This window comes from Carassius auratus, chromosome 13 (assembly GCF_003368295.1).
Source record: "Carassius auratus strain Wakin chromosome 13, ASM336829v1, whole genome shotgun sequence".
Classification (NCBI taxonomy): domain Eukaryota; kingdom Metazoa; phylum Chordata; class Actinopteri; order Cypriniformes; family Cyprinidae; genus Carassius; species Carassius auratus.
This window is the reverse complement of record NC_039255.1, coordinates 5,031,745-5,045,051: the sequence shown is the minus strand read 5'-3', so window position 1 is coordinate 5,045,051 and position 13,307 is coordinate 5,031,745. Positions and strand designations below refer to the sequence as shown.

The window sequence follows — 13,307 nt, the reverse complement described above, 5'->3', positions numbered from 1 at the left end:
AGTACCAAGTTATTTTTCTCTCCTTGGAAAACTCCTCCCCCACATAAAAAGAAAAAGGGACCAGGGGTCCTCATTGGAATGCTAGGAGAAAAGTTTATAAATGACTGAAAACACAGATAATTCTATGATGGGGCATGGTCGTGGGTTATTTTTTCAACCCAAATGCATGGGTTGAGCTTTTGGATCTTTTTTGTGTGTGGGGGGGTTGGGGGGTTAAGTGTTTGGGTAGTTTTTGTGTCACCCGGCTCTTGGGTCAAGACTTAACCCAGCAGTTGAGTTATTTATCACAGGGTTTTTTCATCCTCTTCTGAAGAGAGCAGTTGTAAGTGTCATCGAATTTGTGCATTTTTCAGTAAAGTACAGGTTTGTGTAAATTTTATTTTAGATAAAATCGTTACTGTGCTGCGTATCGTTCAGTTTAATGCAGAGCAACATACAGGGGAGCGGAGTGAATAACCTAATAGTTAAACCAGTGTCGCATCTGTGTTTTCATGTGATGGAAAGGCCTGATGCCATGCATAAAATAAATTATTTTATTCATAAAGATACAGAATATAGGATGTTAATATATGTCCTCAGAGCTGTTTACTGTTTGTTTATGGGCAGGTTATGCAGGCAGTCACAGCATATTTGGGCTATGAGTGAAACGCAGGACGGCGGTCTGAAGGCAGTTACCCACCAAACACGATTCCAGCTCAGGCACGAGGACCAGCGCTGTTACTGTTGAAAAAGAATAACAGAGACTTCTAATGTTTGTTAAGCCAGTTTAAATATGCATGGCCTATTTATTAAAAACAGTATAAACAAAACTGTAAATGAAATAAATAAAAGGAAAATAAAGGAAGTTATCATGCCAACCAGGGGTTAATTGAGAATTTAGAAAGAGTTTAGAGAATTTAAGTTAATCTGTAACCATTAATTCATGTCTGAAGTAAAAACATAAGCTTGTATTAGGCATATAGTAAAAATAAATCACCCCAGTTTGCTGTAAAATTAACCAAAAATGTGTTCTGTCCAATATTTGCCCTGGCCTTGGATTGAAAATAACCCAAATTGAGTTCTTTTTAACCCAGTGCTTTTTATGCTAACAAAACATACCATATTTTTGGGCATTGCGATTGCATTGATTCTGCTGAAAAAGCACGTCTTTTGTTGATTTTATTGCGGTTTTTCAGTGACAGTTTATTCATCAGTCTAAAACATCTGCAGAATAGAGCCTTTTTTGCACTTAATAACTGGTATTGAGGCAAGTATAGAGAAGCGGCTGCAGAAAGTTCAGTTATAGAGTCACTGTAATAGCTTCAATCTCTTGGTAAATCTTTATACCACATGGTACATGGTTAACTGTCTGTTGTTTTTCATGTCTAGATAACTATTCAAAGTGACAACATCTTGCATTTTGACAGTGTTAGACCAAGGTCCAAAGAAAGATTTATGGTCAAAGTGTTGTTTAAAGACTTGACATTAACCCATAAGACATTAACCTTGTTTTATAATCTGTACTTGATAAAAGGGATAGCAACCTAAAGGTATAGGTCTCAATATAAATACTTAACAGAGTGAGAGTGTTCCACTCCTTTAAAAGTGTGTGATGAAAGCACATATCAAGACAAAATAAGTTATTTAAAAGAGCTTTGTCTATAACTACCATGCTACTTAAGGCACAAGGAAAAATTCAAAGACAGAGCCAAATGATCTCACATCAGATTCACAGTAGCTCCATTGTATTGAGCTGTTTGCTTCTTAAAGCTGCTTTACTGAGAAGACTGTGAAAACTGATTATGATTAAGATGAACACATATCACCTGTTTGTGGCATGCCTGTGATCTCAAGGTTTGTGAGCATGTTATCAACAAAATAAAACTAGACACAGAAGTACAAGCTGTTTACTCTATCCTCATCATTTCTGTATCTTACACTGAGAAGTGTGAGATATCTTGTGTTCTCTGACTTGTCCTGAGAAATCCTGTTTATGAGACAAAAAAGAGAAGTGAAATGACATTATATATATATATATATAAACATGAAAACTTTAACAACCTGAACATAATTCCTAATTTGAAAAATTATTTTTGCATGTGATTCAAAAGCATTCTGCATTTAAAAAAAAGAAAAAAAAAGAAAGAAAGACAAGTGCCGAGATGATATCAAAGCCACATTTTATTCCAGTAGGTGGCAGCAAAGACTTTGGGTTTTCATACAGAGGACGGGCTCATTTCTTTATCAGAAACAAATATAAAAAATAAATACGAATTCAGATAATTTATCATTACAGGTAGACATAATCATTACATAATTTTTATGTAAACACGCATAATTAATGCATGATTTATTGACACTTCATAATTTAATGTCAATAGTTGAACAATGTACAATACATCTACAGTGGTCATCCAATATTTATTTATCAACCAAAAACAATCATATTTTAATAGATTGCCAAAGATTTATAAATGCTGCGAAAATATTGCTCATGTTAGCTAATGCATTAACAAACGATGACAATATCGTAAGGTATTAGATGTATTATTTCTGTATCAGCCTTTAACTTTAATTAATATCCTGCTAACATGAATCATTGAATATTTAAGATTGGAATGTCAGTTAATTCAAAGCCATTTGAATATTATTTGTTTCCATTATAAGACACTCAAATACTTAAGAAATATTCTCTTCAGCTAAGAGAAATCATCTTGACTGAAGAGCCTGTCTGAAGAGATCATAAGTGGTTCTCTCTCTATGCTAAATATGATAAGAGATGATGTATAAATGTCATGCTGATGGGACTGCAGACAGCTTTTAGAGACACATTTTAAAAGCAGGAGGTTTGTGGCTTTGTGCATTTCACTTAAGTAGCCGAAGATAACCAAAGGTTAGACCTTAAATGAATTAGCACCTCAATTTGAGTCTATATTATGTGTAATTGCTGTGACACCGTATACAATATCCTTTAACTTTTATTTGTTTTGCTTATGCTGTGAAAAACAACTCCTATTGATTCAGGTTCTCAGAAGGAAAAGAAATAAAGTAGCCTGCTATTAGACAATCTGACACCTCTATCAGAGCATGTCGTCAGGGAATTATGGTCAAGAAAGAGATACTCTACAGGCACGCCAGCTTGGCTTTCCTTGAAGGAACGCATCTGGACAACACACAGTCAACGTTAATTTGATCAAGGCCAGGGATTTTTGTTCTTGTAAGCGAAAATTAACACTTCATTGCCTTTGTCGGCAGAAATTCTACACCGTGGACTCACGGCCAAAATGAAATTAGCTGAAAATGGTCCTACTTTAAAGTATAATTAGCTCATTATTGAGAACCCTAGTTAATTTTCTTCCAGAGAGCTAGCTTGCTGGCATGGGATGATTTAAGCTGGTCTCCATGCCTGGTAAAACTATAGCTGGTCAGTTCAAACCCTGACACAGACTGGCCTGATAAGGCTAAGAAACCAGAACCATCTTAGACTGGTTTCTGTTGATATAATTTGACCTTCAATCCTAAAGCAAACATTCAAATACAGCGAATTCCTGAAAATAATGTGGTTCTCAATCATTTTACTCCATGGCCCCCTATAAGGAAATATTCCAGGGCCCCCTCACAAGACTTTTTGACCTCAGAGAAGCATGAAAGTGATTAAAAACACCTTTTAAAGATAGGTGCAAAAGTGGTTGCCCAATGATTATGAGCCAATGGGCCATTTTTTTCTGCTTTTTAACACCACTTTTACAGTGTTTTTTATCCATATGCCTGTTTTTTTTTATTTATAACCTGACTGAGGCACCTATAATTATACATAGAAGTCGTGGCCTAATGGTTAGAGATTCTGTTTCGTATGTGAAGGTTGCAAGTTTGAGTCTCAGGCTGGTGTGAATTGTTGGTGTGGGAGTGAATGCACAGTGCTCTCTCCACTCTCAATACCATGTGTGTGTGTGTGTGTGCACTTTGAATGGGTTAAATACAGACCATGAATTCTGAGTATGGGTCGCCATACTTGGATGTGTGTCACAACACTTTCAGTTTTTTTATGTTATAGCTGCAGCTAATGTGAGTTGAATCTTTCATTGAGCCGGTCTGAACAATGGATCAGATCAGACTGAATCACAGATGAAGACTGATTAAATATAAAAAAAAAAAAAACTTGTTTTATGAATGTTTATGCAGATTATATGTGACCCTGGAACATAAAATCATGCTTAAGTCACTGGGGTTTATTTGTAGCAATAGCCAAAAATACGTTGTATTGGTCAAAATTATAGATTATTATTTTATGCCAAAAATCATTAGGATACTAACTAAAGATCATGTTCCATGAATGTATTTAGTAAGTTTGCAACCGTAAATCTATAAAAACTTAATTTTTGATAAGTAATATGCATTGTTAAGAATGTGAAGAACTTTAAAGGCAATTTACTCAATATTTAGATTTTTTTGCAACCCAAGATTCCAGATTTTCAAATAGTTGTATCTTAGCCAAATATTGTCTTATCTAACCAACCATACATCTTGTATGTATAAATATTAATTTAGAAAGATTGTACACTTAAGACCAAATAAGTGGTCGAGGGTAACATATTTTATTAAAACATGCAACAACAAAAACACTTTTCAGTCAAGAGATGTAGACTAAATTAATTTTGGAGATGTTTATAAATGCAAGTTACATTTATGGATCTAACTATCTTAATAACAATTGAAATATTTTCAGGTATTTTATACATCGTATCTCCATATTGTGTATATGGTAGCCTACTTTCCACACATAATTGACAATTTATTACCCTAATTTTGTTCCATATAGCAAGAAATATGCCAAGCCAGGAGGCCAAGGGCCACTTGATGATGAAGTACTTAAGACCAGCTGTTGTTTTGGAACGATTTTTTGACACAACATGTCCAAAAGAGTGAAAATGTGTTATTATTATTATTATTATTATTATTATTATTATTATTATGCCATACATCAAACAATACATTAGGAACATTAACATGTTAAGGAAAAATAGAAAAATATGAACAACATTAATATGAAAACCGGGCCAGAGGGCAGTAACAAAAAGAGTAAAAATGAGTCGGGTTTCCCTCTCTCTAGATGCGTTACGTCACCGTATCCATTAAATAACAACTGCGCGCGTCCTGATTTGAATGACAACGATTTTCTCCAATCAAAGCGCAGGACAGAGCGAGAGGGCGTTTCCGTTTCCCCTTGCGGCCTGTTCTGTCGGTCACCTCCTGCTGCGCGGTTCTCGTTTAACGAGACGCGTCCTCTCCCCGGTGCGTAGGAGGGAGAGGCCCGAGCTAAACGCGTAAACACTGGGCGTGGGACGCATGATTTTAAAGGACTGGGTGCAGCAAATGGAAGCGGGTGGTTTTGTGCGCAGGCGGCGGATGACAGCGGACACATCAGGCAGCGATGCCGCGGTGGCCGGAGCTTCCGCGGGAGAGGAGATACACTGGCTCGGCGGCAGGTTTTGGGGTGTTTCCGAGAGTCTCGTTGGCACTTTGACACCTCGGATTGCAGGAGAAACGGAGGTTACTGTTGGACATTTCTATGGTTCCCAGGAGGCCAATGATTTGTCGGAACCGGACTATGAGGGTTTGCCCCAGGGCGCCTCCACCAGCACGCACATGTTAGCAGGAGCAGTGGCAGGAATCATGGAGCATTGCCTGATGTTCCCTATTGATTGTGTGAAGGTAAATAACGCAGTTGCAAAACATCAAGGGTTTTATGAAGAATTCAAGCAAAGTTTAAATGACCATCAGGCCCTTGAAAGATCCGCCAAGCTGGCAAGGTCGAGTTAACGTTAGTTCCCCTGTGTGATTTCCATACTAACTTTTATATTTTAGTCTAACTCACATGCTTTGCAGACAATATAGTTTCCATCTGCTCCGTTCTCTGATTTTAGTTGTTTACATATATAATTAACTGTTGCACTTCATATTCATTGCAGGAAAGTTAGTAATGTTAAGAATAATTTGTAGTCATGTAATCTCTCCACTGTTTAATTCCATGTGGACTAATCTAGTAATAACTAATATAAGTCCCAAGCATTTAATTCCACAAGCACCTGCTTGGTTGTAATTTTTTGGTGGATTATGATATGATTGTAATCTGTCTTTGTACTACCTGTCTGTCAGCGAGGTGTCATTATGAAACATGAACATGAGATAGGAAGGTCACGTGGCTTCTGCGCTTCTAGTAAACCACATGACTTGTTGACGCATGCGCATTGGGTCTGTAGTTCAAACGCAGTCTACTGAGAACTACCATAGAGGCAGTACGCTAACTGAAATGGTTTTATGTTTTTTGACATACACCATAGCACATCCATAGATATGCTACCGGTTGTGTAACTACTAGGCAGATATTCAGACTGTATACTTATCACTAGTGTTTCCCTAAACAGGACACTTCAGGTGTCATTGACACTGCTTTACATTTGAAGTGTATGCGGGAATTGCACTGGTCAAGATGCATTGGCAAACTGTGAGGTAGTATAACTTTAAGTGCTCAGCTGCTCTTGTCAGGATGAAGTGAAGGGTTCTTTTGAAACAAAGAGTCTTGATTTATGTCTTTACAGCTTTTCTCTCAAATGTGCTTTTAGACTTTTGCAGTCTGTCTCCATACAAAATATGTCAATTCTGTGCTGAGATTGATTCACAGCAGTGTGATGAGGAAAGGTAAAGCTAACAGTAGATTCTCTTTTAGGGCTGCAACAAACAATTATTTTGCCAATCAATTAATCTAACAATTATTACAACGATTAATCGAGTAATCATCAATGATTTCACAGATTAACAAAGAGGCTTTTGTTCTTTTATTCAGATTTTACAGTTAGCTAAAAATATTGAGTTACACACATACTATTAAATAAACAAGAGGCTAATCTTAAACTTTGTCAGACAATAATATTGCTATTGTACTATTGATTCTGTTTAGAAGAAAAAATGGATGGGCTAAAATCTCCTGGCCTCTGCCAGAAAGTTGTCAATGGGAAGAAGGTTTCCCTTCCAACATGACAATGACCCAAAGCACACAGCAAAACTGAGCACACTGATTGAAGGAGAAAAATGTGAATGTCCCTGCATGGCCTAGTCAGAGCCCAGACTTAACCCCACTGAAAATCTGTGGAATGACTTGAAGACTGAAGTCCACAAATGCTCAACATCAAATTTAACTGAACTTGATGCAGTTCTGCAAAGAAGAGTGGGTAAATATCACAAAGTCTAGATGTGCAAAGTTAGTGGACACAGAGACCTCTCCCAACAGACCAAAGGCTGTAATTAAAGCAAAATGTTGTTCAACAAAATTCTGACACAAGGCAGCTGATCCTTTTTCCCACTCAGGGATTCTGTCTGGATACATCTTTGGTCCTTAGATTTCCCAAAAAGAAAACATAGGAAATATAATTAAAATGGAAAGTGCAGATATAATTAGTAAATTACTGAAAACAAATACAGTTCTACTTTGTTTCAAACCCATTGGGGGATTTATTATACAAGCATTTAAACATTAGATTAGCATATGATAAAATGTAAAAACTTGATACTGTTGATTTGGTTTATTATCCTTGATTATTAATGCCTGATTATATAGTGACTATATGATTAATTGTAGATTCTCTTGTTTGGGTCTAAACTGACAGGGGAGTGAGGAACTACAACCTCCAACAGGAAGTTTCAAGATGAAACTTCTTTAGACACATATATATGATTATTTCCCAGGCCATTTATGGAAGTATTGTTTCCTTACAGGAATACTGTTATTCATGCAGCCACAGCAGGCATCTTAAATTTCACCACATTGCAGGCTTGCAGCTGTTGTTCTGAACTTTTTCAGCCTCTCTGACCATGTCAGTTCAAACATGACTTTTGTGGTATAGGTTCAAGGCCGCAATGTAAATCTACAAAATGTGTTGTGCAACCAAGTACATTACTAAGTACATAAACTTTTCCCCCTGTTCAGTCAATGCCAGTGTTTCTGTAGAAGCTGGTTACAGGTAATTGCATCCACAATTCTCATGTATGTCAGGTGATACTGTAGATCTGCTGGGAAAGCGGATTAGGTGGTTAGATTATGTCCCTGTGTGACCGTATTGCTGCAAACTTCCGTTCTACAGATCCAATGACTTGGATATGTGATGGATTGTTTGTAAAGCTTTATTCTGTCATGGTTGTTGGTTTTTTATGATGTGTTTTAAGTTAAATTACTTTCAATGTAAGATTCATAAATATTCAAACTTAAATATTTTTTTTCACTATGTTGTGTGTATGTGCGCACACACACACACACACACACGTTTGTTTTTGTGAAAGTGGGGACATCCCATAGGCGTAATGGTTTTTATAATGTAGAAACTGTATATTCTATCGCCATTCACCAACCCTACCCCTAAACCTAACCCTCACAGAAAACTTTGTGCATTTTTACTTTCTCAAAAAACTCATTGTGTATGATTTATAAGCGTTTTGAAAAATGGGGACATGGCTTATGTCCTCATAAGTCACTCTCTCCTTGTAATACCTGTGTCATACCCATGTCATTATACAGAGTTGTGTCCTGATGTCACAAAAACATGCATGCACACACACACACACACACACACATATATATATATATATATAAAAAGAGGATAATCTTAAACTTTGTCAGACAATAATATTGCTATTATATATATATATATATATATATATATATATATATATATATATATATATATATATATATAAATATATATATATATATATATATATAAATATATATATATATATATATATATATATATATATATATATATATATATATATATATATATATATATATATATATATATATATATATATATATAAATATTTGTTGCAGGCTTGAGATAATAAATTAAAAAGAAATGAATAGAAGGAAACTTTTAAAAAAGTAAAAATTTTTCTCTCTTGCAGATTTAAGTTTTTATGTGAAATACAGTGCTGCTTTGCCATTCTAGCTAATGTTTTATTATTATTATTATTATTACTGCAAATGTAAACTTATAAAGGTTTTTATGAAAAAATGGTGGAAAATGAAGCATACAATTTTTTGCAGTCCATGAAGTTTTTAATACCTGTATTTATACTATTACTTTAATCTACATAGTAAGACTTGTAAGGTTAAACAATTGTTCTTTGTTGCAGACGCGCATGCAGAGTCTTCAGCCAGAGCCAGCTGCACGTTACCGCAACGTGATGGATGCTTTGTGGCGAATCATGAGGACGGAGGGAATCTGGAGGCCAATCAGGGGTCTGAATGTTACAGCTGTAGGGGCGGGGCCAGCCCATGCACTTTACTTCGCCTGTTACGAAAGGTTGAAAAAGGTCCTCAGTGATATCATCCATCCAGGAGCGAACAGTCATTTGGCAAATGGTACCAGTTTTCCCACCCATCAGCATTGCTAATTCTCTCGCCAGCATGTTTCTACATAGTGCAATCAGTAAATATGTTCTTTAAAATCTTTGTTGCTTTTTCAGAAGGCCTTTTCAACTTTATTTATTAGTTGCTAGGACAGCATCAAAATAAAGTGAAGTTGTGGCAGTGGTTTGAAGCTATCAACATTCTGGAACTAGCTATTTGGCAGTGACTATGTTATTTGCATGAATCATGTACTACTCAAACATCTACTGTACCTCTTTAAAAATCTTCTAGTATGAGGTCAAATCCAAAAATAGCCATAAATGCCTGAACTGAATAGCATTGCTAAGCTAAACCCACAGTAATGTCACTATGCAAACTATACTGGCCTGCTGTACATCCAAATCTAATCTAATATAAGCTTTTCTAAAGACATCACCTTTTCATTATCTGTATAGTAGTAGAAAATTGTTATTTATGTGTTATGGATATATATATTTTTATTGCATTTGTCAGATTGTGCTGTTTCTTTCCTCCAGGTCAGAGTGAAAGGGTGGTAAGTAACTGCTGCCATATTACTGTTTATCAGTAGAATTGCCTGAAAATTAATGAAAATGATTATTGAAGCTGCATCAGTTTTTGATTCTTAATATAAAACAGAGACATGATGAGTGGAGTAAATGCCAGTATCCTGAACAAAAGGTTCTTTTTCTCCTGACTTTACATTCCCCAGAGTTTATCCAGTCAATCCCTAACCTCTCTGTTGAATCATATTTGGTGGCTGTTCAGAACACAGTTTTAGTCTGACTGTCACCTGATCCGTCCGTATATCTTATTGTTGTATTTCGAGTCCAGTCACTATCCACTCTGTGCATGCTCTAATTTTGGTGCTAATGTCTGAGGGTATGTGTTACAGGGGCCGCTGGATGTGTTGCCACATTGCTTCATGATGCTGCAATGAATCCAGCTGAAGGTATATCCACTTTATAAAAATTAATTATTATACCATTCACTACTATTCAAAAGTTTGGGGTGAAATACTTTCTTTTCTTTTTTGAAATAAATTAATAACTTTATTCAGCAAAGATGCATTCAGTTGATCAAAAGTGACAGTGAATACATTTTGTAATATTACAAAAGATTTTGGATTCAGATAAATGCTGTTCTTTTGATTTTCTTTTGATTCAGTTTCCACCAAAATATAAAGTAGCACAATTTTTTTTTCATCAATTATAGTACTAATAATAATAATTCTTGAGCACATAATCAACATACTAGAATGATTTCTGAGGGATCATGTGAAGAATATAATGTTCCAAAAATGCACAAGTGGGGTTGTTGCAGCCCTACCAACCAGCAAACCTTGACTCCTTTGGTCTGGAAGGACATTGTGTGCTCCCAGCCAGGAGATGGCAGAAAAGATCTAATCTCCTGGCTATTTTCATAAAAAAATAAAATAAAATAAAAAACATTTCCAAAACCCAGCCTTGTGGGAGCAGATTGGCCTTGCTCTAATTAACAGCTGTGCAATGTTGAAACAGTAACATTAGCCGAAATTCCCCAGTGGGCCAAATCTCAGTCTGACAGCAGTGTCTGTTTCTGCACTCTTGAGGCTCAAGGTTAATCAGCGCAGGTGCCAGACTAAAACCTTGCATAGACACCTGCTCTCATTCACCTCCTCTGTTCCCTGCAGACCGCTTGACTGTAGGTCAGACAGGAGACGCGTTTGATCCACCCATGTCCGGACATTTCTGCTTTGATGGGGCTACTGTATTTCAGTCATGACCTGACTTCTTGCACTTGCCTAATGTTCCCCTTCCTGTCCTCTTTTGTTTCCTGTCTGACTGGCTGCGACGACCGCCCTTATTCAGTGGTGAAGCAGAGGATGCAGATGTATAACTCGCCATACCGTGGCGTTCTGGACTGTATACGCTGCGTGTGGCGGCAGGAGGGGGCGTTGGCGTTTTATCGCAGCTACACCACACAGCTCACCATGAACATCCCATTCCAGGCATTGCACTTCATGACCTACGAGTACCTGGAAGAGCTGTTGAACCCTCAAAGACATTACAACCCCTCCTCCCACATGGTGTCGGGCGCGCTGGCAGGTGCCATCGCCGCCACCGCCACCACGCCACTGGACGTTTGCAAGACGCTGCTGAACACACAAGAGTCTCTGGCACTCAATTCCATCAGCCGGAGCGGAAGACACATCACAGGCCTCGGTCATGCCTTCCGGACGGTCTACAGGTTTGGCGGCCTTCCCGCTTACTTCAAAGGCGTTCAGGCCAGGGTCATATACCAAATGCCCTCGACTGCCATCAGTTGGTCTGTCTATGAGTTCTTCAAGTATGTTATCACCAAACACCAGCACGAGAAGCGCAGGATCCAGAGGGACGGAGAGAAGTAAGCTCTCACAGCTGGCCTGACCTTGGCTGTCTCTCGCATAACCGACCAGATAAACACTCGAGCTGCAAAGGGACTAATTTAATAAATGATACGCACATATAGAGTCCAAACACTCATGTCTGTTTACTTCCTTTCATTTGGCATTTAATACTTAAACTTTCCTGTGTAATTCAACTAATAATCATGACCTAAGATCTCTCTGTGAAGGCTCAACTTTTTATTCAAGACATCCTACTTAACACCAGTGTTTGCCAAGTTTGTGGTTTTCCTGCGAGTTTAAGCTATCCCAAGTGAAATTTGAGTCCCTAAAATGCAAATTTTACAAGGGGAATCCCAACAAAAGTGTGTATTTTACCCCACCAAAATGTGACTTTTACATGGGGATCCCCCTCAAAACATGATTACACTGGTTTTGAGCAATTGGGCAGGTTTCCTTCAACCCTGCTTAACACTTAACCCAAAATTATACCTCCCACAAGAGGGCATCAGAAGCCTGTTTAGGCGGTATATGCTAATGAATGGGTGGTCTTTAAGTTTGTGGGAGGGATTTAGAGCTTTTAAACTTCAACAAATCCTTCTTTCTTCTAAACTGTACTTGGAACAGCAAACCTGACTCTTACTTTTTTGATCATTTTCCAGCCAAAGCCACTACGCACAATTAAAGACACATCTGTACATCCAATTTGGGATTTTGAACATTATTAAAATCATGTGTTACAGCAGAATGTAGACCTGTACAGTAATTTATTGCCTTCATTGGCTGAATGGCACTCAGAGATAATGAAAGCTATCTATGTTAGAGGTATTTTTGTAGTATTTGGCGGTGGCTTTTCCTCAGCAGTTGTGGGAACAATTTCTGCAGGTGATCCAAAGTTCTAAGATCGTTGCCCCTTCATAACTTGAAGAAATAGTTTTGCGGTCTCTAGGGGACACCACATATAGATCTGTATAACAGCTTTAAGAAGACACAGTCATTTCTCGCCAACATTAGTATTATTCAGTGAACAATGCCTTAGACATGCAGATCACATGACCCGAGTGTCATTAAAAATATAGATTCTGATTTAATCTGTTAAGGTCCTTCTGAGTAATTCATTGACTATGAATTGGTAATTTTGAGTAATTTCTTGATGGACACTGGAATTTATTTTGGTTTGCTCTTAACTGAATTTGAGCTCTTGTGTTTGAGAATTTCAGCTGAAATGCACTTGGCAGTTGAACATGTAAGGAGTTTTATAGACAGAAGTCTGCCCCATTCCTTTTTGTTCCTCAGCTTTCAGGAAATCAGCAGTGCAGGGATTTCCCTGACTTGCAAAAGCTGATTTCAGTGTGAGTTCAATTATTTATTCAGAGAGTCTAATTCAAGTTTCAAGTTAAAGGTATGTTCGGGGTTGACATGATTTAATTGTGAAAAGAAAAAGAAAATGTTGCAGTAATGCACTAGCTGTAGAAGTCTTTAAGAAGCAGCAGCAGCAGCCTCTTATAAATGAAAAGGCTTCATTTATTTGATCAAAAATAC

At 37.3% G+C, this 13,307-nt stretch overlaps 1 protein-coding gene across 1 annotated transcript; it reads left to right on the top strand.

The window, feature by feature from the left end:
• Positions 1–5,325: 5,325 nt before the first annotated feature.
• Positions 5,326–12,513, top strand: LOC113112410 (mitoferrin-2-like). Its single transcript, XM_026277958.1, has 4 exons — positions 5,326–5,691; positions 9,166–9,394; positions 10,296–10,352; positions 11,251–12,513. Exons 1-4 carry the CDS (start codon positions 5,326–5,328, stop codon positions 11,787–11,789), a joined length of 1,191 nt encoding a protein of 396 aa, XP_026133743.1. The 3' UTR covers positions 11,790–12,513.
• The last annotated feature ends 794 nt before the right edge of the window (positions 12,514–13,307 follow it).

Excerpts from the sequence above, each read along its gene's own strand:
- LOC113112410 (XM_026277958.1), top strand. The coding sequence starts at position 5,326 with ATGATTTTAAAGGACTGGGTGCAGCAAATGGAAGCGGGTGGTTTTGTG. Across the intron at positions 9,395-10,295 it reads GAACAGTCATTTGGCAAATG|GGGCCGCTGGATGTGTTGCC; the intron begins GTACCAGTTTTC and ends TATGTGTTACAG. Across the intron at positions 10,353-11,250 it reads TGCAATGAATCCAGCTGAAG|TGGTGAAGCAGAGGATGCAG; the intron begins GTATATCCACTT and ends GCCCTTATTCAG.